Source organism: Lissotriton helveticus, chromosome 12 (genome assembly GCF_964261635.1).
Source record: "Lissotriton helveticus chromosome 12, aLisHel1.1, whole genome shotgun sequence".
NCBI lineage: Eukaryota > Metazoa > Chordata > Amphibia > Caudata > Salamandridae > Lissotriton > Lissotriton helveticus.
In genome coordinates, this window is record NC_136073.1 from 559,725,901 (window position 1) to 559,752,605 (window position 26,705).

At 48.9% G+C, this 26,705-nt stretch overlaps 1 protein-coding gene across 2 annotated transcripts in view; it reads right to left on the minus strand.

Moving 5' to 3' along the window:
- Nucleotides 1-26,705, minus strand: part of SLC7A6 (solute carrier family 7 member 6) — a 457,165-nt gene that overhangs the window by 79,270 nt on the left and 351,190 nt on the right. For both annotated transcript variants that reach the window (XM_078670746.1, XM_078670747.1), the window contains exon 8: nt 20,092-20,241. In XM_078670746.1, the coding sequence (XP_078526872.1) occupies nt 20,092-20,241 (150 nt within the window). The remainder of the gene's footprint in view (nt 1-20,091; nt 20,242-26,705) is intronic.

Consider the following 26,705-nt stretch of genomic DNA (forward strand, 5'->3'; position numbering starts at 1 on the left):
GTTGGGGTTCCCTTAGAAAGGGTAGGCATTCACAGTTGGTCCCTTTGACCCTCCAACAGCATCAGGAAACAGATTTATACTGGTGGTAGTGGATCAGGCCACCAGGTATCCTGAAGGAATCCCACTTAGGACTGTCACTGCTCCTGGAGTTGCCAAAGCCTTCACCAGTATCTTTACTAGAGTAGGCTTTCCTAAGGAGGGGTTGTCAGACAGAGGTACAAACTTCATGTCTGGCTACCTAAAAGACATGAGGGCTGAGTTTGGGATGACATACCAGTTTACCTCCCACAAACCAATGGTCTAGTTGAGAGATTTAACAAGATCATGAAAGGCATGATCATAGGACTGCCTGAAAAACAAAAGGAGGTGGTGTGTCCTTTTGCCATACCTGATTTTCGCCTAAAGAGAAGTGCCACAGGAGGGAGTGGGCTTTCGTCCCTTTGAACTTCTGCTTGGCCATCAATCAATCAATCAATCAATCAAAGCATTTATATAGCGCACTACTCACCCGGAGGGTCTCAAGGCGCTGGGGGAGGGGGTCCGCTACTGCTCGAACAGCCAGGTCTTGAGCTGCTTCCTGAAGGCGAGGTGGTCTTGGGTCAGGTGGAGGTGGGTCGGAAGGGAGTTCCAAGTCTTGGCGGCCAGGTAGGAGAAGGACCTTCCTCCTGTGGTGGCTCTTCGGATGCGGGGGACGGCGGCGAGGGCGTGGTTGGTCGATCGAAGCTGGCGTTTGGGAGCGTAGAAGTTGAGGCGGCTGTTGAGGTATCCTGGGCCTTGGTTGTGTAGGGCTTTGTGTGCGTGGGTGAGGAGCCGGAAGGTGATTCTCTTGTTGACCGGGAGCCAGTGCAGGTCTCTCAGGTGTCCGGAGATGTGGCTGCGGCGGGGGATGTCCAGGATGAGTTGTGCTGAGGTGTTCTGGATCCGCTGGTGTCTCTTCTGGAGTTTGGCGGTGGTTCCGGCGTAGAGGGAGTTGCCGTAGTCCAGACGGCTGGTGACGAGGGCCTGGGTCACCGTCTTCCTGGTCTCGGTGGGGATCCATCGGAAGATCTTACGTAGCATGCGCAGGATGTTGAAGCACGACGAGGAGACGGCGTTGACTTGTCTGGTCATGGAGAGGGAGGAGTCCAGGATGAAGCCCAGGTTGCGTGCGTGGTCTGTGGGTTTGGGTGCGCTGCCCAGGGCGGGGGGCCACCAGGAGTCGTCCCAGGCGGAGGGTGAAGATCCCAGGATGAGGACTTCCGTCTTGTCCGAGTTCAGTTTCAGGCGACTGTTCATCATCCACTTGGCAACGTCTGTCATCCCTTCATGTAGGTTGGCTCTGGCGGGGTCGTTGGTGAGGAAGAGGATCAGCTGGGTGTCGTCGGCGTAGGAGATGATGTTGAGGTTGTGCTGGCGTGCGATGGCTGCGAGGGGGCTCATGTAGACGTTGAAGAGTGTTGGGCTGAGCGAGGAGCCTTGAGGAACGCCGCAGATGACTTCGGTGGCCTCCGATCTGAACGGGGGAGGCGGACTCTCTGTGTCCTTCCGGCGAGGAAGGAGATGATCCACTCCAGTGCCTTCTCCTGGATTCCGACGTTGCTGAGGCGCTCTACTAGGGTATGGTGGCAGACAGTGTCGAAGGCCGCGGAGAGGTCCAGGAGGATGAGGGCCGCTGTTTCTCCGTTGTCGAGCAGGGCTCGGATGTCATCGGTAGCTGCGATCAGGGCGGTCTCGGTGCTGTGGTTGGCCCGGAAGCCAGACTGCGAGAGGTCGAGGGAGCCGTTCGTCTCGAGGAAGGTGGCCAGTTGCTTGTTGACGGTCTTCTCGATGACTTTTGCCGGAAACGGGAGCAGCGAGATGGGGCGGTAGTTCTTGAGGTCGGTGGGGTCGGCTGATGGCTTCTTAAGTAGGGCGCTGAGTTCGGCGTGTTTCCAGCTCTCCGGGAAGGTAGCGGTGTCGAAGGAGGTGTTGATGATGTCCCGCAGGTGGGGTGCGATGACAGCGTCGGCCTTGTTGAAGACGTGGTGAGGGCAGGGGTCTGTCGGAGATCCGGAGTGGATGGAGTTCATCGTGTGGACGGTGTTTCCGGTGCTGATCGGGGTCCAGGCGCGGAGGGTGGTTGTGGGGGGCGGTGGTTCGGTCGTGGCGTGCGTCGGTTGAGTGCAGAAGCTGTTGTGTATGTCCGCGATCTTGTTGTGGAAGTAGGAGGCGAGGGAGTTGCAGAGGTCTTGCGAAGGGGTGATGTCGTTGTTTCCGGCGTTGGGGTTGGAGAGCTCTTTCACGATGTTGAAGAGTTCTTTGCTGTTGTGTACGTTGTTGTCCAGTCGTTCCTTGAATGCGGTTTTCTTGGTGGCGTGGATCAGTTGGTGGTGTTTTCGGGTGGCGAGCTTGAGGGCAGTCACGTTGTCCGGTGTTGGGTCTCTGCGCCAGGTTTTCTCGAGTGCTCTGCAGTTCTTCTTGGAGCTCTTGAGTTCGTCGTTAAACCATGGTGCTTTCTTGCTGCCGGGTCTGCTCGGCGGGGTCTTCAGAGGGGCGAGGTCGTCTGCGCAGTCGCTGATCCATTTCGTGAGGCTGGTGGCCGCTTGGCTGGGGTTCGTTGTGCTGGTGGGAGGGTTCTTGCTCAGGGAAGTAGTGAGCTGGTCTGCAGTGATCTTGTTCCAGCTTCTGCGGGGGACCTGTTGCTGGTGATGGTGGAACGTGGTCCTTCTGAAGCTGAAGTGGACGCAGCTGTGGTCCGTCCAGTGGAGTCCCGTGGCGTGGCTGAAGCGATGTCCTTGCTGGAAGAGAAGACCGGGTCGAGTGTGTGTCCGGCGTAGTGGGTGGGGGTGGTCACCAGTTGCTTGAGTCCGAGGTTGGCGAGGTTGTCCAGCAGGGTGGTGGTGTTGCGGTAGTTGTTGCTCTCCAGGTGGAAGTTGAGGTCCCCGAGGAGGATGTAGTCGGCGGAGGGGAGGGCGTGCGGGCTGATGAAGTCGGCGATGTCTTCGCTGAATTGTGTGCGTGGTCCCGGGGGTCTGTAGATGAGGGTGCCTCTGAGGGTGGTCTTGGGGTTGACGTGGATCTGGAAGTGCAGGTGTTCGGCGGGTGCGAGGGTATCGCTGGTGTCGGTCGTGATGCGGATGGTGTTCCTGTGGATGATGGCGATGCCTCCTCCTGTCTGGTTGACGCGGCCCCTCCGGATGATCTTGTAGACGTCCGGGATGGCGATGGCGATGTCGGGCGCTGAGGAGGCGTTCATCCAGGTTTCCGTGAGGAAGGCGACGTCTGGGGCTGTGTTGTCCAGCAGGTTCCAGAGCTCGACGGCGTGTCTGTGGACGGAGCGGGTGTTGAGCAGGATGCACTTCAGGTGGGTGTTGCTGGAGTTCGGCTTAGTGGGTGCTGGTGTGGCGTGGGTCCGGTTGCAGGTGAACTTGCAGGAGTGGCAGCTGAAGGGTCCGTGGGTGCGTCTCGGTGTGGCTCGGTAGCAGCCCGGCGTTCGGCCGGTGTTGAGTGCGTTGAGTTCAGTGGCGTTGTTGGTCCGTCGGGTCGGCTTCCGTCGGTGGGGGCCAGGGGCCCTGGCACTGGGCGCGGTCCAGGCACGGACGGGCTTACCTTTGGCGCACCTTCGGCGCTCAATCGGTGCTCCCGCTGCGCGCGGTCGCTCTGGGGGCGTCATAAATCAGGAGCCGGGAGGGCGGGTCAGCTGGGTGTCGGGAGCGGGGCGGCCAATGGGTTGAAGGTGGGCGGGGCCGCGGGAGGCAGCGGCGGGAAAACGGCACAGGCGGGCGGCTCAGCGGCGGCTGGGTCGCTCGGAGCAGTGGCAGCAGGAGGCGATGGGAGCAGGAGGGGTGACCCGGCCTAGTTAAAGGCACAGTGGTCACTCCAGCACACGCACTGCGGACCCCCTTAAATCAGGAGCCGGGAGGGCGGGTCAGCTGGGTGGCGGGAGCGGGGCAGCCAATCGGTTGAAGGTGGGCGGGGCCGCGGGAGGCAGCGGCGGGAAAACGGCACAGGCGGGCGGCTCAGCGGCGGCTGGGTCGCTCGGAGCAGCGGCAGCAGGAGGCGATGGGAGCAGGAGGGGTGACCCGGCCTAGTTAAAGGCACAGTGGTCACTCCAGCACACGCACTGCGGACCCCCTTAAATCAGGAGCCGGGAGGGCGGGTCAGCTGGGTGTCGGGAGCGGGGCGGCCAATGGGTTGAAGGTGGGCGGGGCCGCGGGAGGCAGCGGCGGGAAAACGGCACAGGCGGGCGGCTCAGCGGCGGCTGGGTCGCTCGGAGCAGCGGCAGCAGGAGGCGATGGGAGCAGGAGGGGTGACCCGGCATAGTTAAAGGCACAGTGGTCACTCCAGCACACGCACTGCGGACCCCTTAAATCAGGAGACGGGAGGGCGGGTCAGCTGGTTGGCGGGAGCGGGGCGGCCAATGGGTTGAAGGTGGGCGGGGCCGCGGGAGGCAGCGGCGGGAAAACGGCACAGGCGGGCGGCTCAGCGGCGGCTGGGTCGCTCGGAGCAGTGGCAGCAGGAGGCGATGGGAGCAGGAGGGGTGACCCGGCCTAGTTAAAGGCACAGTGGTCGCTCAGGGGACTGTCAGTCTGTCTGACTGTCAGACTGTCCTGTCAGGGGACCACCACGCCAAGTGAAGGAAGGCTGGGAGAGATCTCTCAAAAAGTCTAAACAAGACACTATGAATTATGTGTTTGGCTATGTTCAGGAATGGCTGAGGACACAGGGAAATCCACCAAAAACATGAGGCCAGCCAAGAGCTCCATAATCTCTGGTGTCACCAAAAGGCTGCACTTGTGGAGTGCCAAAGGCTGCACTTGTGGAGGGCCACCCAGGGCAGAAGGTATATGTGTTGGAGCTTGTGGCACCTAGGGCCCTCCCGGACAAACTGAGTGGTCCCAATCCTTAAGAGGAAAGAGGTCCCAATCCTTGAGAGGAAAGATGACATCACCTACCTGGTTGATCTAGGCACTTGCAGTAACCTTCACAGGGTCATCCATGTAAACCACCTTAAACTTTCAATGACCGGGCTGATGTGGCCATACTGATAATCACTTATGTGGATTAGGAAGAATAGAGTGAACCTCTCCCTCACCTTCTCTCCCACACTGCTAAAGATGTTTCAGTTGAAGGAGTTGTCTTCTCAAACACCCTCTATGCCCAACAGCAAGTTGATTGCAGACAAGTTCTAAGGCAGTATGCTCAGCTCTAGTCCCTAACCCCTGGTCAGACAACCTGGTATACCCATGATGTGGACACTAGAGACAGTCAGTCAACCTATCAAAAACTAAATATACAGTCTGACCAAGTTAAGAAAAGTATTAGGGCTGAAGTCAGGAAGAAGCTAAAGCTGTGGGGAGATTGAGCCCTCTGAAAGTCCCTTGGCTAATCCAAGGGTGCTAAACCAGAGCAGAGGTTTTGAGTGGACTAAAGAGGTCTCCATGCTGTTACCAAGAAAGATGCACGCCCTATTCTAAGAGCTGATGAATTAGTTTACAGGTTGGGAGCGGCTAGATGTTTCAGTACTTTCCATTTGACATCAGGGTACTGGCGGATTGGTATGACCCTAGGAGCAAAAGAAAAGTCAGCATTCTCTACCCTATATGGACATTACCCGTTCACTGTAATGCCATTTGGATTAAAGAATGCCTCTGCCACCTTCCACAGGTTGGTGAACAAAGTCCTGGCAGGGTTGGAGACTTTTAGTGCAGCATACGAAAACAAGTTACTTACCTGTAACTTCAGTTATCCAGTATTGGTATCTTTCATAGATTCACATGCCTGAATAATTCCCCGTCGTCGAGGCGGGAGTCCCACGGTAAATAAAAAAGCAGTGCAAAAAGCACTTTGTAGTAGTAGTAGGCCCTAGGAATAGGCCTGAGGCCTAAATTATAGTAGCCTATCTACCTCATTATGTCAAAAAGACCAAAGTCTTTGCTCCAACCAATCAGCTCACAGCACCCTCTAGAACCCTCTCTGCAGAGCCAGCTCTCCTCAGATTTTCGTAGCACAAGTGGGAACAAGTATCCCAATCTTAGAGAACTGACTCTCCGGGGAGGAGGGTAGGTGCATGTGAATCTATGAAAGATACCAATACTGGATAACTGAAGTTACAGGTAAGTAACTTGTTTTCTTATCCAGTATTGGGGTATCTTTCATAGATTCACATGCCTGAATCAGAATAGCAAGCAGTAAACCCGGCAAAGTCGGTTGCGGATGGTGGGAGACTTATTGTAGTGCACCCCCATGAATGTACCGTTAACAACCAACAATCGCCTAGAGATTGACCTATTAACAAGTCATATTCCGAACCAACATAGAAATTATGCAATTTCCTACAGGAAAGGAACTTTAGTGTCATAGAAACTCAGTATATGATAACATATGTCTGTATATTATAAACAACAACTTGAATTTTATGTACTTTTTAAGAAATAAGCCAACGTTAGAACCTGAATGTATTCCTATGGAAACATGTGGCGTAAAACGGTTTGGCCCACTGCCGCATCATTCTGATTTGCTGATTGTAGGCAGTAATGTTTTGTAAACGTGTGGACATTCTTCCATGTCGCAGCACGGCAAATGTTTTCAAGCGTCACACCTGCAAACAAAGCTGCAGACGCTGCCACAGCTCTTGTGGAATGAGATCGAACAGACCTTGTCAATGGTCGGTTAGCCTTGATGTGACAGAACTGGATGGCAGAGGCTATCCATCTGGAAAACGTAGCTTAAATGACCGCTTTACCCAACGTAGTCTGGCCATAAGTCATAAACAGATGATCTGATTTTCTAAAAGTCTTGGTTCTCTGGAGGTAGAACTTTAAGCATCTTTTGATGTCTAAAGAATGCAATGTTCTCTCCGCTGGAGTTGAAGGATTTGGAAAGAAAACATGCATGTCCTTAATCTTACCGGTTCGTTAGAGTGAAATTGTGTTGGTACCCTAGGAATGAACCCAGGATTCGTCCAAAGGGTTACATAGTTCCAAGGAAAATGTAAAAGTGAGGTGTTCCTTTATAGTGAAAGCTTGGATTACACAAACCCTTTTTTGCGAAGTAAGAGCCAGTAAATGGGCAACCTTCCAGGTGAGGAATTTGAGATCTGGTTTATGGATCAGCTCAAATGTACACTGCATTAACTGCGCTAGCAATGCCGAGTGCTCACTCTGGGAGGGTGCTCGCACTGGAGAGAAAGGCTCGGAAAAGCCCTTTCATAAACTGTTTGACAAGTGCCGAAGAGCAGAAAAAAGAAAAATTTTAACATTTCCTAATTCTGGAAAGAGCAGCAAGACGCATTTTGTTCGTTGAAGAAAAACTAAGCCCAGACTTGGCTAGAAGAGCACATAATGGAGAACTTGTTCTGCAGTAACTGTAATTGAGTGAATGGCTATCACCTCACACCAACCGCAAAATCGCTTCCATTTGAGGCGATAAGCCTTGATTGTGCCTCGGGCACGAGAATTGGCCAAAATTTCACAACAGTTCTTTGAAACGTTGATGCCCTTGAACTCTAACAAATGATAAGCTGTGCGTGCAAGTGTAATGACTGTGGATCCGGACGAACCACTTGATCTCCGTCCCCTGACAACATCGTAGGCTCAAGCCGTAGCCGAATGGGCTTGTCTATAAACAATAGCAGAAGTTCCGAGAACCAATATTGGCCAACGGGGTGCAATCGGAATCAGATGGCAACCTTGCAGCTTCATCTTGCAGAACACCTTCGGAACCAATGGTATCGGGGGAAAATCGTACGCACAAACCCCTGACCATTGCATGGACAGGGCATTCCCTCTTGATCCCTGTTAAGGGAACCTGCTGGCATAATATCGGCCGTCTTTGTTCTCTCTGAATGCAAATAGATCCCGTGCCAGCTTAACCCAAACTTGGAAAAAACTGGGTTCACCTGTTCCTTTTCCGGCGTCCACTCGTGACAGTCCGACTGAGACATGCTCAGAGCATTGTGGAGAGCCCTGACGTGTTCAGCTCTCAAGACATCTTGTGCAATGCAACACCTTCTCACAATTCCTGAACCTCTTGCGAGAGTATAGCTGATTTAGTTTCTCCTTGTGTATTGATATAATACATGCTGATGGTATTGTCGGTCTGTACTGGCACAGACGAACCCTCAATCCTCAGGAGGAATGCTTGGGGGGACAGAACAGCGTTGTGGAGCTCAAGCCTGTTGATCTGCTGTTGTCTTTGAGACCATTTTCCTTGAATTCTGCAAATCCTGCCGATGACCTCCCCAACATTCCATGGAGGCATCAGTCGTTAAAACTAACCCTGGAATGGTTTGCAGGAACGTGCGACCCTGGATTATATTCTCTGTCTGCGACCAGCAATGTACAGAATTTATCATGCACGGCGTAACCTTGATGGTATCGTCGAACGAACCCATTGTTTATTGTTCTTGAAACTGTAGTTCTTCCTGAAAAGGTCTCATTTTGAGCCATGCTAATGGTATGAGATGTATCGCTGAAGAGCATATCTTCAGGAACGAAACAAACATTTGAACTGAAACTGACCTTTTGAAGTTAACCTTGCCCATTTTTGAAAACACAACTGGTGGTCGTGTGACAAGAATGCTTTGTTCTGGATTGTGTCTTTACTTGGAGAGGATCTAACTGCAATTTGCTGTCGTTGAGAATCAGCCCCAGAGAAAAAACGAGATGGGTACATCTACTGTGGCAATCCTGGTTTCGTGTTCTGAAGGACCTTTGAGCAGCCAATCGTCTAGACAGGGGAATACTTGCATTCCTCAAGATCTCAATGCTGCTGCCACTAGTACCAAGCACTTCGTGAAAGGCTCTTGGTGACGATCTTAGCCCAAACGGGAGCACTACGCACCTATAATGGGCGTCAGACGCGTGAAAGCGAAAATATTCGTGCTGTTTGGGGTGGGCAGGTATCTGGAAATTCGCACCCTCTCCATCCAGAGAAGCCATAAAATATCCTTTGTTTAAATAACATAATTGTTGTGAAAACGAGGGGGAGGGGGACCCCTGGGCGGAGTAGTATATGGCTGTTTGATGAATTCCAGGGAGTGGCCATTGGTTACTAGGTTTAGAACACATTGGTCCGACATAGTTCCCTGTCACTTGTAAACAAAAACCTGAAATCTTCTGACCCACGCGAGAAAAGGGTAAAATGATTGGAGCCTTGTGGGGACCATGGCCTCCTGTTAGTGTCTCAGTCTTGATACTTAAATCTCTTTCGTGACGGGAGAAAGTAGACAGACTATCTACGGAAAGATGCCTGGCTGCAAGGCTATACTGAGATAGATTCTGCTTATTCGATTGGTTTTGGTATCCTCCTCTTGATGAAAACCCCTTCATCACGCTTCTCTGAAAGATCCGCGCCCATATTGAAGGGTGCTTAATGATCGTGCATTATCAGTGCCCGGTTTTATAACTAAGAGGGCTTCATTCAAATGTTTAGCAAACCAACAACTCTTCATCATAGGCCATGCCTAGAAACTTCGCTCAGGGCTGAAGGTAGCGGCTTTAAGCCATCCCTGGCGTTCACCTCAGTAATGAGGTCATTGAAACTCGCTATGTCCACCACATTTGACGATCATAAAAACTGATCAAGGAAAAGGATTGTCAGCTCTACTAGAGGCCACTGCCAAAGTAGAGAATTTTTTCCCCATAAGGTCCAGACGACATCCTTCTTTGTAAGGCGGTGTGGTGATAGGTATTACAGGATTTAAAATTGCTATTGAGCGGTCTGTGAAATTACTGAATCTGGTCGAAAGGTGGCCTGTCAGATCGGATGGGCTGCTAGTAGGTACACATCATTTCTGTTCTATGCGCAGAAACACTGCTGGAATAGACTTAGTCTATTATAGGTACCACTCTCGTGATCTTCCTGCATACCTCCTCGAAACCATGAAGGAGATATTCTGTTTGCCTGTAGCTGGCAGTCAAAATCTAGCTGCTGCCCACTACATTAAAAATATATATGATGCTCTTACCGCTGAAGCCATCACAAACAATCTCATCATAGACTTTGTCGTAGACATGGTTATGTAAGCGGGATAATTGCAGACTAGCACGACGTCATAGATAACCGTCATGAGCAACCCTCCTAGACGAGGCTGACATAAACGACAGCCATATACAATGCCATTGAAGATGAGGCAATAATAAGTGAGGGCATCCGTAGATGAGGGTAACAAATGAGGCCATTTGCCCTTCGTAGATGAGGCCATCAGTAGATGAGGCCATTGGTAGATCAGGTCATCAGTAGATGAGGTCATTGGTAGATAAGGCCATTGGCAGATGAGGCCATTGGCAGGCGAGGCCATTGAAAGACGAGGCCATTGGTAGACGAAGCCATTGGTAGACTAAGCCATTGATAGACAGAGCCATTGATAGACGAGGCCATTGATAGACGAGGCCATTGTTAGACAAGGCCATTGGTATACAAGGCCATTATTAGAGTAAGCCATTGGTAGACTAGGCCATTGGTAGACAAGGCCATTGGTAGACGAGGCCATTGGTAGACGAGGCCATTGGTAGACGAGGCCATTGGTAGACGAGGCCATTGGTAGACGAGGCCATTGGTAGACGAGGCCATTGGTAGACGAGGCCATTGGTAGGCGAGGCCAATGGTAGACGTGGCCATTGGTAGACGTGGCCATTGGTATACGTGGCCATTGTTAGAGAATGATGCTGTCATAGAAGACAGTCATAGCAATACCATCATAGATGAGGTTAAAATAGGTGAAATCCTCCGTAGATGAGGCACTCATAGATGAGGCAATCGAATGATGGCCAGCCATAGATGATACCATTCATAGATGGTGCCATGTGTAGTGTAGACCATTCACAAATGAGGCCATATGTATATGAAGCTACCTTGATAAGGCTGTCATAGACGACCGTCGTAGCTAGGCATTGCCATTATAGATGACACTATCAAAGATCAGGCATAGACGATCACCTTAGATGAGGCCGTCAACGAGAGGCCGTCGTCGACGACTGTCGTAGACGAGGCCCGTCGTCGACGACCGTCGTAGACGAGGCCGTCGTCGACGACCGACAAGGCCGTCGTTGACGACCGTCTTAGACGAAGCAGTCGTCGACGACCGTCGTAGACGAAGCAGTCATCGACGACTGTCGAAGACGATGCTGTCGTCGACGACCACCGTAGATGAGGCGGTCGTCAACGACCCTCGTAGAAGAGGCCATCGTCGACGACCACCGAAGAAGAGGCCGTCGTCGACGATCATCGTAGATGAGGATCATAAAGATGAGGCAGTAATAGTAGACATGGAGATATTTGTTATATACTCCTAATGTCCGGTCAAGAGGACTTCCCTGATGTAGTGTCAGGGATGAAAAGGAAGTAGTATCCTCTGTGAGAAGTGCCTATAAAGACTCAAGGTGAATCTTATGGCTTTTATGCGCGCCCTCAGTAGGCTCCTGGCGCGACTTCTCCCTTTGACCTCTCCTCATCCTCCTCAGAAGTGGCAGGTAAAAGTCTCTGACCCAAAATAGCCTCATCTCTCAGAACGTGAGAGTTATTGAGGAAAAGGTTAGACATAAATCATAGTCTATTACCTTGTTTACTGCCCTTCTGCCATATTACCGCCTTAATTGGGTCAGAGAAATGAAGTATGATCTTGTAATCCAAAAAGAAGTAAAGCTGAAGAAAAAACTGAGCAGAGCTCAGGGAGACTCCCTTCACCCACGACGTGCGGTGAAAATCTGAGGAGAGCTGGCTCTGCAGAGAGGGTTCTAGAGGGTGCTGTGAGCTTATTGGTTGGAGCAAAGACTTTGGTCTTTTTGACATAATGAGGTAGATAGGCTACTATAATTTAGGCCTCAGGCCTATTCCTAGGGCCTACTACTACTACAAAGTGCTTTTTATTTATTTATTTATTCAGAGTTTTATATAGCGCGAACAAGATCCTTACGGATATCAGTGCGCTTCACAAAGACAGGGTAGGGGCAGTAGGAGTGAACAGAGACAATGGGAGCAATATAGTAGTCACTAACATGGTGGGGTAATAGTAACATACATGAAACATATCACAATACAATCAGGTAAACAAGTAATATAAGACGGCATAAGTCATTGATCCCACTACAGGGGTGTTCATGTGTACCTTGGGTGTGTGGATAGCTTATACCAAAGTCTTAGTGTAGCGAGAACACTGAGTGGGGGCATCTGGAGAGTGAATCAACGTGTAACATATATTGGTAGTGACAACATCAGGTTAGAAGTATAGTGCCAGAGGACAAGGTGAGCAGTGATACAAAGCAATGCAGAGTCTCTGATCCAGCACCAATCATGTTCAGGAGATCTTGGCCAGAAGGATGGTTTTCACCTCTTTCTTGAAGAGTGCAGTGGAGGAGATCAGCCTAGTTTCAGGCGGGAGCGCGTTCCAAATCCTGGGTGCCATTCCAGAGAAGGAGCGCTTGTATGTTTTCTCTTTCCGGAATCTACGAGGTTTCAGGAGTAGGTTTTTTGTGCTTCTATTGGACCTCGAACCTCCTGAGATAGACAACTTTTGAGCGAGGTAGTTGGGTGCATTGTGGTGCACGGCCGTGTGTGTCATAACTGAAATTTTTAGCTGTATTCTGGCTTCAAAAGGCAGCCATTTTAGAGACTTTAAGTCTGGGGATATATGCTAATGTTTTCTTGAGCCAGTAATGAGTCTCGCGGCAGAGTTCAGGGAGGCTCTTAAGGGTGCTGTTGTGGATAGCGGGAGTCCGCTGAGGGCCACAATTCCGTAGTCTATTCGAGGGATGACTAGAGCTTGTACAGCAGTTTGGAAGTCTTCGGCAGGGAGGAAAGGTTTAATTTTCCTCAATGTGTTGATTTGGAAATTAGCTGCTTTTGTGGCTTTGCTAACGTGCTGCTGCATGTTGAGCTTGGCGTCGAGTGTGATGCCTAGGGATTTCGCCGAGTCCACGATGGTAGGTTGGACATTGAGTGCTGTTAGATTATTGAGCCATGTTTGGGTGGTGGAAGTTTTCGTCGGGGGTGAGATGAGTAGGAACTCGGTTTTCAGAGCATTTAGTTTGAGGTGATTATCTGCCAGCCAAGATTGAGTGTTAATAAGCGTGGAGTTCAGATGTTTGATATCTTCCGGAGATTGTAGCTTTAGGTAGAGTTGTGTGTCATCGGCGTACATATGGAATTGGACATTGGAAGCTTGGAGCAAGGTGGCGAGCGGTTCCATGACGAGGTTGAACAGTGTGGGGGAAAGGGAGGATCCTTGTGGGACGCCTAGATCTGCAGGCACAGGTGTGGATAGCACATTGTCGATCTTGAACTTCTGTGATCGATTGTGAAGGAAGGACGAAAACCATTTGAGAACAGTTCCCGATAGACCCATTCTAGTGCATAGCAGCTCCAGCAAGTTCTCATGTTTGACCGTGTCAAATGCTGACGAGAGGTCAAGAAGGATGAGGAGGCAGGACTCATTGCGATCAAGAATTTGGAGGGCGTCATCAATTATGTGTGTCATAGCTGTTTCCGTGCTATGTTTCGCTCGGAAGCCTGATTGATGAGGGTTGAGGAGGTCAAATTGGTCAATGTGTTTAGTTAGTTGTAGTTGGACACATTTTTCCAGCAGTTTGGCCAGGGTGGGGATATTGGTGATGGGCCGGTAATTGTTTAGGTCAGACGGATCAGCTGTAGGTTTCTTGAGTATAGGCGTGACTTGCCCCACCTTGAGGGAGTCCGGAATGAGGCCTTGTTGCAGGGAGCTGTTGATGATTTTGGTCCAGAGAGGGAGGAGCAAGGGGATGAAGTCTTTTACAGCATTAGCAGGTAGAGGGTCTGTGAGTGATTAGAGGGCTTCAAGGTGCAGAGCAGTTTGCGTATTGCTTCTTCCGAGTAGGTATCGAAGTACAGCCAAGATGCCTTGTTTTTAGGTTGAGTGTAAGACATTCTGGTGTTGTTGGGGAATCGACTTACATCCAAGATGAGGTCATTTCTTATGTTGTCAGTCTTTAGCTTAAAGAAAGCAGAGAAGGCTTCACAGTGTGGGGTGTCGCCTGTTGTGCTGTTTGATTGTAGGGGTTGAGTCTTTGTTTGGGTCTTGATTAGTTCGAACAGCTTTCTTGGCCTGTTTTTTGCTTGGTCCAACTGACGGCTAAAGAAGTCCGCCTTTGTGCGCTTTATTTTCCTGAAGTAGGCGTTTCTTTTGTTCTTAAGCCTTTTGAGGTGCAGTGCTGAAGGGTCCGATCTCCAGGTGCGCTCTGCCATTCGCATAGTACGCCTGTCGTCATTGAGACTATCATCATACCAGGGGTTAGAAGTTTTGGTGGAGACTCTCTTCAGTTGAAGTGGGGCGGCTTCATTGACTACTGTGTTCATAGAGTCAAGGTAGTGGTCCATCAGTCTTTTTGCACTGCTTTTTTATTTACCGTGGGACTCCCGCCTCGACGACGGGGAATGATTCAGGCATGTGAATCTATGAAAGATACCCCAATACTGGATAACTTGATGATATTGCTGTTAATAGCTCCACCTGGCAGGACCACCTGATCCACCTTGGCAAGGTCCTTGAGGCTCTGCAGAGTGCAGGTCTCACTTTCAAGGCAAGCAAGTGCCAGAACGGGCAGGATTCTTTTGTATACTTGGGTTACCTTGTACGTGAAGGCCAAATGTAACCCTTACAACCCAAAATCATAACAATTGTGGACTAGGTAGCGCCAACAACCCAGACTCCAGTAAGGGCATTCTTTGGCTTGATTGGATGCTACAGGAGGTTTGTGAAAGAATATGGTACTATTGTGGCACCCGTCACAGAGTTGAACTCCAAGAAGAAACCGCAGAAGGTAAACTGGACAATTACCTGTCAAAAGGCTTTTGACACTCTGAAGAAAGCAGTTCATAGTGCAGACTGATGCCTCTGAACATTGGATAGGAGCGGTCCTATCTCAGACCAAAGATGATGGCCATGACCAGCCTGTTGCTTTAATTAGTAGGAGGTTACTTCCCAGAGAAAAGCGTTAGAGTGCCACTGAGAGGAAAGCATTTGCTGTGGCTTAGTCACTGAAGAAGCTGAGACCATACCTGCTTGGGACTCACTTGCCTGTACAAACTGACCATAGGCCACTCAAATAGCTGATACAAATAAAAGGTGAAAACCCAAAACTGTTGAGCTGGTCCTTCTCCCTATAGGGAATGAACTTTACAGGCGATCACAGACCTAGCATTGCCCATGCAGATGCCCTTTGCAGGTGTTTCCACTTAGTCTCAGGGGGCGTTCGTGCTAACCAGGTCACCAGTGCTCTTTCCCTAAAACAAACTAACTGTTCCCCAATTGGCAAGACCTTTATTATCTCTGTAAGTTACTAGTGAATGGTACCTAGGGTATGGGTACTAAAGAGGGTACCTAAGGGCTGCAGAATGTATTGTGCCACCCTAAGGGGCTTAACACCAAACTCATGCAGACTAACATTTAGGCTGCGTGAAATGACGTATACAAATGTGAAAACACGACATGACACGCACACCCTATGTGCCATGCCTCTAGACGCTGCATTCAATATATCTAAGTCACCCCTACAGCAGGACTTACAGTCCTTTGGCAGGGTGCATTATATTACATCTGAGGACATATCTGCATGAACAGATCTGACACTGTGCTGTCTAGTTCAATCGCTAGATAGTACAAGTCAACAGGGTAGCCACCTTAAAGTACATACACTGGGCAATGGTCATTAAGAGTTCCCCAGCTACACAACTGCTTCACTTAAACCTATGGTGTATGGCATCAAACACCTTGTGTAAATAAATCCATACTTATGCCAGTAGTGGATTTATTAAAACATGCACAGAGAGTGCACCCTAGAGGTGTACCCTGGAACCTACCACCTACTAACCTCTTAGACCGCAGACATGTTTCGGACCCCCTGCAGGTGAGCGTCAGCGCTCTGTGAGGCCAGGAACAATGCCTGCTACAGAGGAACATCAAAGCCTTTGTCGCCTTTGATCTGCTGTTCACCGGGTCCACAGACCAACACCTGCCCAGGAAGAAGACACTGTGCTCCAAGAGGTCAGATTCGTCTCGCCACCACAGGAGAAGACACCAGGACCAACCAGAGCCACCCTGCATCAATACCATGGTTACCAACCCCTTGCAGCTACCTAAGCTTGTTTGAGTACAATCCGGACTCCAATGCCACAAAGGCAGAGCAGCCGACGAGTGACAACAGCATCGCAGAGGCAAGAGGCCAGTACAGAGAGTGGCCAAGCGTTCCTGTTTTGTTCCTCTTTACAGAACTAACAGTGGACCGTGGGTAACTTTGACACATGGGCATCAGCCGACCAAAACCCTCTGCAACTGAGCTCCCCAGCACAGGTCCACATCAACCAACGGTGCTTCTCTGCTCCCAGGACCCCACAAACTGAGCCATCCCGCTTGTCTCCAAGGCCCCTTCTGCAGCCTGTTTCCAGGTGGTACCACCCCTCCCCCATCTTTGCGATAGTGTAGTGTGTAAGGTTACCAACCCATCCAGCACCTCGGCACCCGGATGCTCCAGGGCAGGTAAACCTGAACTGCTGGTGGGACTTTGGCTCTCCCAGCACCTTAAGTCCTAAAGGCGACCCATGGAATACAATTGCAAGTACCTCTGTGCAGTATATGCCCTTTTCTTCATAGGAAAAAATTACCACGTAAAAACGCATTTATGCTACAATTTTACTTACCTGTAAAAATTGCTATTACGAAAAGTACTTACCCAATTACGAATGTCTTGGTATTAAAATATATGTAAAATTGTTATTTTCTAAATTTGTCTCAAGTTTCTTCTTGAGTGTGTCTCATCTGTTGACTGTGCGTTCATCGAATGCTTAACACTATCCTCTGATAAGCCTAAATTGCTCGCCTACACTACCACAAAAGAAAGCATTTGGGGATTATTAATTTAAGCCCTGTAAACTAATAAGGGTAGTCTTGACCTTCTACATACTTGTTTTGGTATACTATATAAAAAGCAGGCTTCCTATAACTGCCATTACCTTTGTGAACATCCGAGAAGAGCTGCTAATGTCAAAAAGGAGCATTGTGAACCACAGGTAATGTCTGCGGGCCGGCAGGACATGGATATGGATATGAAAATATTTGTCCAATACTACCATCCAGTCTCCCGGGTGCAGGCCAGACAGAACTTGAGCAAGCGTGAGCATTCTGAATTTCTCCTTCTTGCGGAAGGAATTGAGAGGGCACAAGTCTAGGATAGGACAAAGGCCTCAGACTTTTTAGGCACCAGAAAGTAACAGGAATAACAACTACAACCAACTTCTGGCATCAGAACCCTCTCTATGGCCCCCTTGGCTAAGGTAGCAGTTACTTCCTGGTTGAGTAAGGGGAGATGGTCCTCAGTCAGCCTGTAGCAAGTGGGTGGCATGGTAGTCCCGAAGGGGAGGGAGAAGCCTCTTCGGACAATGGAGAACCCAGCGGTTTAATGTTATCAACCTCCAGTGGTGCAAGTGGTGGTGTATCCTGACTCCCACTGGTTGCCTATGATGGTTGAAGAGAGAACTAAAGAGGTTTGAAGGTTGCGTCTGCCGGGAGGTGTGGTGGACTGCCCCAGGGTCTGGGGGTACAGAGCCCTCTGCCACGCAGAGGCTGGGAAGCTGGCATTCCATGGTGGCTGAGCAGGTAAAGACGTGGCTGTAAGCCCCTTCTGTGGCCACAAAAGTAGCAAAAGGTGGACTGGGGTTGGCAGGGGCCATGGAAATGCCCAAGGATCTGACTGTAGCCCTGTTGTCCTTGAAGCACTTCAGCACCGAGTAAGCCTCGCCTCAAAAGAGAATGGAGCTATCAAAGGGCATGTCTTAAGCAAAGCTTGGAAAAACCAAAGGTGGTGATGGACGGAGCGTTGACAATACAAACACTCACCCCCAGTCAACTGATCTGGGTTTAATCCATCACCGTTCTTTAGCTCATTCCGCCACCCCAGTTCAGACATGGCCATATGCAAATCAGTCCGACCCTGTGCCTCATGGGAACAGTCCAGCCCGAACTTCCAAGCCATGTTTTTCTTGGTTCGCCCTCTTTTTAAGCAAAGCTTGGACATGCCCGGTAAAGCCAGTCATCTTCAGTCAGGCATGGTACCATAATGCCACTGATGAAGAAACCACTCGTCTGCCTAGCGAGTCACTCGTATCCAGCCCACATCAGATCATGAACATGGCTGCATCCCTCCCATCGGCAATGCCTTTGGACAGTGTGGTCTGGAACCAGAGGCAGCACCTGTGCAACTGAATCCCACGGTGCATGGGAGTAACCACCCAAAAGCTAAGCAGTGTTCACGGACTGCAGTGCCCGGCTGGAAGAAGAAAACATTTTCTATCCTACGGTAACCACCATCTTGGATATCCTATCTGGCGGGGTGGTCGGCAATGTGCCAGAATTTCCACGGGAAGAGGAGGCTTGGACCACCATGCTCTCCAGGGTAGGGTACTGTGTGAGGAAACTGGGGTCCCCTGGGGCGGGACAATGGCGGCGGGGAATTTTTCTGTTCACAGGATCACCTGTGCAGGGTTGAGACCAGCTCCCAAGCAGGACATCTGAAAGGGCTTCATTTAATAGGAGAAAAGATTCTGAGTGGGTCACTCCTGGCTGAAGCACCTTTGTTAAGAAGTTAGTCTTAACTGCCACTGAGGGAAGGCTAAGGTCCAGTACCTTGGCCAGCCATCTCACCACCATTGCAAAAGACGCTCGCTTCTCCATAGCCACATTAGGAAGAGAGACCATGCCAGTATCTGGGGAGGTGTCCAGTCCACTGGGGTCTGCCAATTCCTCACCAGTCCATGTTAGGGTCTAGGGACTGGTATTTTTCAGGGTTCGTGGCCCCTCCAAATCTACCCCAAGTCTTAACCCATAGGAATAGGGCTCAGGCTTTCGGCCAAGAGAGCATGGTTCCAGTCGGCATCGGATAACTCCCACCAGCTCTGTGTCAGAGTCGGGGAGTCGACATTGCAACTGGTGCAAGGGAAGGTGGAGGTGGTACAACTGGCGCAAGTCTGTATCAGTCTGTGGATCCAAGGGGCCCGACTGGTGCAGGGGGCAGAACTGCCAGCGGAGGATCACTACCGACCCTCAGGTGCGCTAGTGGGGACAGGTTGCCCAAATATGAGGTGCATGGCCTCATAACATTTGCAAAGTTGGGTTGGGGGTCACTCAGGCGCGCTGAAACTCGGGAGACGCAGAGTCAGCCCACCCAGGCACAGGCTCTACCATGGATCCAGACCGCAGATCCAGGCCGTTAAAGAAGACGCTCGCTCATTTCATCAGATGCTTTCAACGGACAGGCTTCTTGCTCTGCTTTTTTGTGGTACTTACTGGAAGACTACTTTGAGTGTGACCAGAATCTAGAGCTCCGCGACTGTTCTCGGGACCTTCCTGTTGATCGGGAAGGAGACTGTTGTGGCGTCGCCCAGCAAGGAGCTTGAGGGACCGTTCCATCAAAGCCTTGGGGTGCATGACACTGCAGTCAATGCAGGTCTTCTCATCGTGGTTGCACTTGAGGGACCAAAGACAAACAAGAAGCAAGTCCAATAACATCTATTGGTGACAGGCACTTGAAGATGGCTTTACTTGTCGACATACCTGCCACTCTAAGACAAAGGATCGCAAAAAACTTTGAAAAAAAGTTGAAAAAGTGTCAGTCAAAAAATGACCGTGTAGCTCTCTTCGGATCTGCGCTGACTAGCGCAGAACTAAATTAACTGGTGTCAGCGTGTTGGGGTGGTGCCTATATAAGCACTGCCCATATCCCTTCATGTGTGGATGACACCACGCGGAGCAGAACGCCACTTACCAGCAGGGGTACTATTCACAAACATTTTATGGATACAGTCTGACGCAAGGGATAATTCCAAGGTAAGGAATCTGCGGATAGAAGTCTATCAGTTTACAAGGAATGATTTATGTTTGTGACTCTGTAAGATTGAATAGTGGAGAACCAGGTTTTGTTCTCAAAATTTGAAGGACATATTTGGAATTAAGTAGGTTTATAAGTGGAGTTTCTTCATAATAAAAATTGATTATGGTAACTTTATGCCTGATGCAAAAAAATCACGCGGAATGAAACAAAAATAACAGCAGTAGTCACAATACACAAGTTTTGTTACAAAACAAAAACACCTTTTTTGTGTACATACCTTGACAGGCCTCGGGCGGTCTGGCTCTTTCCAGCGGAGGTATATCTGCCCAGCAATTGACAGACCAACAAAAAACCAATAACTGAAGCTGTAGTAGTTAATCAGCTGGAAGACATCTCTCACGGACAAGTAGATGAGAGTTGCAGCACACTATCAAAAGTCAATATTGTAACACAGTTAAAATACTGGCTGTATGTTAAGAGCTCATTATACATGTTCTAAAATACACTGACAATGTATTAATCATCAGTATATCAACCTAACTGAAAGAACAGACTTTCTAGAGAACAGTGTGCATAGCAACATTACCATTGCTGTTACTAACAAACTTTAAAAGTCAACAGAGAGCATCAAGACTGTTCAGAATCTGAGATAAATTACTCAAAATGTAATAAGCACTACTTAATTTGTGATCCTACAATAGACTTCCCTATACTTATATCATAACAGTCTAGAGCTGAGGGCAGTACATCTGCAGGTAAAAAAGATGATCTCTAAGACAACAGTTGAACAAAATGTTTTGTTTAAACGTATTATCAACATGGCATTTTAGAGTGCACTTCCAAGTGATGAACAGCCAAGTAAATTGCATTAGATTTTTTGTCAGGGAATGTGTAACTGAAGTAACATGCCAAGAGTGTCCTGAAAACGTGACATTTACCGTGTACGCTTAGGCAAAAAAATCATAATTTCTGATTTTAATTTCACTAAATTAATGTAGATCTTAAGAGAAGAGCTGATCATAAATTTGATAACACAATTTGAATGAAAAACCAGGCTAAAGAAACATCACAGATTTGAAGAGAACAGAAGAAGAGCAGGCACAAATTATAGGGTTATTCTAAAGTTTGAGGGTATGTAGAGATAAAGACTGAAATCTGTCACAGGATGGCGAGAGGAACTAAAGAGTAGTGGCATAAGAGTAGATTACAAGAAAAGGCCCATATGGAAACACTGGAAAAGAGAAACGAGAACATATATACAGCTAAAAATGATATAGACAATAACAAACAGGATTAAAAAAAGAGAAGACAGTAAGTGAAGGGAGGCAATCAACGGGGAGAAGTGGCAATTGGAAGGAGAGAAATAGAGGAGTTCAATACAAATTGCAGGGAGAGGGGGACAAGCAGGAAGACTAATATGAAAACATGAGCAACAGTTATAGAGAAAAGCTACAAGGAAGGGGATCAAGATGTAGTAGCATGATCTGAGAGACTTGGGAAAATCTTCCAATTATATAGGTGGTAACAGCACTGACAAGCTAGTGAACTAACCTGGTTAGAGAATAAATGCGGGGACCTGCCTCAAATCAAGGGTGAACTCCAAGTGCCAGCTGCCTGCATGGCAGGAGGCATTTTCCTTACACCTGCAAGGCGGAGGAAGGGGCCCGAAGCACTATTAAGCGCCAGCTCTCCACATGCAGCGCAGGCTGCACCTGGGCGAAGCCCAGGCCAAGGGCGGGCCTGTACTGTGCCCGTCATTGACCAAAAGAGGCTGGGCTGGACCAACCCCCTTACAACCTCCATAAGGTACTGTTGTATCTTTTACCACTCTTAAGGGTTTGCCTAAGACTGTTTTTTGCCCTCCTTGCTCCAATATAGGGAAATTAAAATCCATTACGAACCATCATTTACCCGTGCAAGGGAACTACTTTGAATGGTTTCCTACAGGGGAAGTGGGGGTGATTAGTAAAGAGATTGAGCTGGAAGAGCAGTGAAATGAAAATTAAATGAAAAAATGTATTGTTCATTTGATAAAAACTTACAATAAAACATCTTTAGACAAATGGCAAAAACAAAGAGAGGAGTATCCACTATGATTTTGAAGAACAGACGTATCTGGAGGACCGGTTCTTGGCAAAAAGAAGGAAATTCATCCTTTTGATAGAAACCCCTCACTCACCACCTAGTGGTGACATGCTTCATCATCGGGGTCCACCTTGGCGTCCTAGCGACACCAAGGTGTGCTGCAACACCTGGACTACAGTGGAGCGGGTTGTGGCTGTAGGTGCAAAAAAATGTTAAAAATTGTCCTGGTTGTACTCAGAAAAAGTAGTTTTATTTTTAGAGCAACTGAACAATGTTTTAAAATTAATACTGGCGAGATCCTGGTAGGGAGGGTTACGACCCAGGGATCTCTATATGTGTTGAGTGGTCAACATGTTTCTACCATAAGGGCTATTGCCCGGTATTCGTCAGGACCAGAAAAAACAGGTGGACAGGGGGTGCGTGCTCCCTAAAAAGCACACCCGTCCTTGATCCCCTGTGTGCCTACTGGCAAAAATTGCCAGTGGTGAGTGCCGCTCAATAAAATAAGTGAGCTGGCGGGTAAAAAAGAGACCTGTAAGGAGAGAAGGGTGGATAAAGAACAATCAGGTATTGAGTGATAGACTTACTCTCCTGTAACGTCGTGCAGTCTCTCAGTGCAATTGATATATAGTGCCAAATGAAGTGGATGGTTCTCCAGATATACGTTATACCGAGGTGGGGTGATACTAGTCAACATCTATGGCAAAGGGTAGGTGCACGCAAGTTGCATGCAGTGCTAGCACGACCCAGGGGGGGTTTGAGTATTAGGTGTAAGATACTTGTGCTACACGGAACAGGTCTGTCACGTGGTGCCTAGGCTACTCGCTGGATATTAAATGACAGGGCGGAACCTATTCCATTACAGTTGAAAGTACGGTGAAGTGAATTAGGGCATAGATGTAACTCGGTAGTGCTATATACATTTGTCAGCAACCGACTCAAACGTGTAAGTGAATAACATTAAGTCAACAAACAAGAACAAACATACATGTAACACTGAAGGACACACTTAAGTTCAGAATGACTTGGGAATATGCTTACTCAAATTTGAGTGCTCTGCGCTTCAACGGGCAGGGCGTAGGGTCAATGCCTGTATAATAACAAATTCTGTAAGAGACAAACAGTGCGCGAGCGTTGTAAATCTCTGCGCCGCTCAGGACGCTGTGTGGGTGGTGGGCGGCGCCCTCGTGGACCCGGTACATGGATGTGTACCCGGGGCCTGGTATCATGAATCTACTTACAGTTTCAGGCAGGTAAGATCAGAGTCGACCTACTCCTCGCGTCCACTGCTCGGCTAGTAATTCCGATGGCAGCTGGACGCGGTAAAGAGGAGTCGACCGCTTCCGGGTTTGGGCGCGGCCTGGGCGTGTAGGGGGCGGGGCTAGCAGTACGCGGTGGCGTGCTGTCGGTAGCTAGGCTACCGTGAAGATACAGCCAGCAGGTTAGGTTGTATAACTACACATAGCAGGGTCGGTTGGCTCGCGGGGTAGCTCCGCAGTGCTGGAAAGAAATGAAAACGAAGCGTGAGGTTCACGCCAGGACTTACATAGTATAAACAGTTATTTACGCAGCAAGTGGTTGTGGACATTATAATTTACACTGCGTTTGGACTGGAGACCTGTGTCTAATCACTGGTAAGTGAGGTGCCACAGTGTCAAAAGGAGCCTTATTACAAGGTTTCTGAGGGTGATACGTTTTAATAAATTTTAATAAATGAACAAATTAACACTGCTGGATCAAGTGGGAAAAAAGCCCAACGCAGGGGCGTCAGAGCGGCTCAGTGGGGCCAAGGTGATTCATGCTATGGTATTTAGTAGTGTGAGGAACAATAAGTTAAGCGCTCAGTAAAGCAAAGCTTGGGAATATATTAAGAGTATCAGGTGGCAGAGCTCTGTTGTTAATTCTTGGTCTTGGTGACCATAGGGATAGAGTCTCATTTCAGGACCGAGTTCCATGGGATATTGTCGTTGAGCCCAATTTTATGGGAGGAAAGACGATAGATCCATCGCTGCTCTTTTTCAAAAAGTCGTGCTTGTGCATTGGGACCTGGTTGGATTTGCTCAATCACAGTCCATCTCATGTCGTTGGGTGTGTGATGGGCTGTGAGAAAGTGATCAGTGAGCCTGGTGTTCGTTTTTTTGCATCGAATTGTGCTACGATGTTCCGCTATTCGTTGCTTGACCTTTCTTGTCGTCATGCCCACATAGGGCTTGTCACAGCTACATCGGATAAGGTAGATCACAAATGTGCTGTTACAGTTAGTGTGTGATCTTTGTTGCCAGATTTTGCCTTCCTCAAGGTTCAGAGTTTTGGTGTTGTTCGTGAGGTGACAGACGCTGCAATCACCACATCTGGAATGTCCGGTCACTGGGGGAAGGCCCCAAGCGTTGGTGATGGTTTGGTCGGTTGTCACCATGTCCATTCTAGGTCTGGTGTTGACCAAGGTGTCTTTCAGGCTCCGTGCTTTTTTATAAGAAAAAAGTGGTTTGTCCCAATTGTGATTTCCAGTGTTCAGTATTTGCCAATGTTTTCTGATACTTTTACTGACCTGGTTTGACACCGCATTATATGTGGTCACGCATGTAAGTGGAATCTCTTCCTCTGTTCTTGGTGTGTCCTCTAGCAGGGCTTGTCTTGGCTGATTTCTGGCCCTTTTCTGACATCTCCTTGTGATTTTCTCAGGGTATCCTCGGTTAGTTAGTTTCTCCGTCAGGTCTGCTGCCTGTGTTTTGTAGTCCTGCAACTCGCTGCAGTTCCTCCTAAGTCTGAGATACTGGCCGTAAGGTAAATTTTCCCTCAGGGGGCGAGGATGGAAACTATCAAATCTCAGCAGGTTGTTCTTAGCGGTGGGCTTAAAGTGGGTTTTAGTCTTGAGCTTGTCAGTGTCTCTTTCGATCTCAATGTCAAGGAAGACCATTTTGTCTTTGTCCACACTATGTGTGAACCTCAGGTTAGGGTCACACGTGTTAAGCCACCTGATGAACTCCATTAGTGTTTCTTGCGGTCCTTGCCAGATGGTGAAGACGTCATCTATGTACCGCCTCCAAAATTTGATGTGGGTGTTGTAAGGGTTATTGGGGGTAATGACATATTTTTTCTCGAAGTCATACACATAGAGGCCCGCTACGCTGGGAGCAAAGACACTACCCATTGATGTCCCACCTATTTGGAGGTATAGCTTTCCATCATGTTCAAAGAAGTTTCTTTTAAGAGCAAGAGTTGCACATTCTACAATGAACTCTGTTGGTGTTGTATGGTCCCATGTGGAGTTGTCCAGTGTTTGTTTTAGTACTGTGATGGTGGCGTCTTGGGGTATGTTAGTGTACAGGCTCTCTATGTCTAGACTCACAAGGATGTGGTCCGGTTCAATCCTGATGTCTTCCAGCATTGTCAGTAGGCTTTTTGTGTCCTTCAGATAGGTTGCAGTATTTTGAACAATGGTTTTCAGGAAATAATCACAGAAGCGTGACAGGGGTTCCAGAAGCGAGCCTATGCCTGACACGATTGGTCTGCCAGGTGGTGGGATCTTGCCTTTGTGCATCTTGGGGACAATGTAGAAATAGGGGATCTTACCCTCCGTTTTGCAGAGGTAGTCCGCTTCTTGTTTTGAAATTTGGCCTGATGTCTCTTTACCGCGTCCAGCTGCCATCGGAATTACTAGCCGAGCAGTGGACGCGAGGAGTAGGTCGACTCTGATCTTACCTGCCTGAAACTGTAAGTAGATTCATGATACCAGGCCCCGGGTACACATCCATGTACCGGGTCCACGAGGGCGCCGCCCACCACCCACACAGCGTCCTGAGCGGCGCAGAGATTTACAACGCTCGCGCACTGTTTGTCTCTTACAGAATTTGTTATTATACAGGCATTGACCCTACGCCCTGCCCGTTGAAGCGCAGAGCACTCAAATTTGAGTAAGCATATTCCCAAGTCATTCTGAACTTAAGTGTGTCCTTCAGTGTTACATGTATGTTTGTTCTTGTTTGTTGACTTAATGTTATTCACTTACACGTTTGAGTCGGTTGCTGACAAATGTATATAGCACTACCGAGTTACATCTATGCCCTAATTCACTTCACCGTACTTTCAACTGTAATGGAATAGGTTCCGCCCTGTCATTTAATATCCAGCGAGTAGCCTAGGCACCACGTGACAGACCTGTTCCGTGTAGCACAAGTATCTTACACCTAATACTCAAACCCCCCCTGGGTCGTGCTAGCACTGCATGCAACTTGCGTGCACCTACCCTTTGCCATAGATGTTGACTAGTATCACCCCACCTCGGTATAACGTATATCTGGAGAACCATCCACTTCATTTGGCACTATATATCAATTGCACTGAGAGACTGCACGACGTTACAGGAGAGTAAGTCTATCACTCAATACCTGATTGTTCTTTATCCACCCTTCTCTCCTTACAGGTCTCTTTTTTACCCGCCAGCTCACTTATTTTATTGAGCGGCACTCACCACTGGCAATTTTTGCCAGTAGGCACACAGGGGATCAAGGACGGGTGTGCTTTTTAGGGAGCACGCACCCCCTGTCCACCTGTTTTTTCTGGTCCTGACGAATACCGGGCAATAGCCCTTATGGTAGAAACATGTTGACCACTCAACACATATAGAGATCCCTGGGTCGTAACCCTCCCTACCAGGATCTCGCCAGTATTAATTTTAAAACATTGTTCAGTTGCTCTAAAAATAAAACTACTTTTTCTGAGTACAACCAGGACAATTTTTAACATTTTTTTGCACCTACAGCCACAACCCGCTCCACTGTAGTCCAGGTGTTGCAGCACACCTTG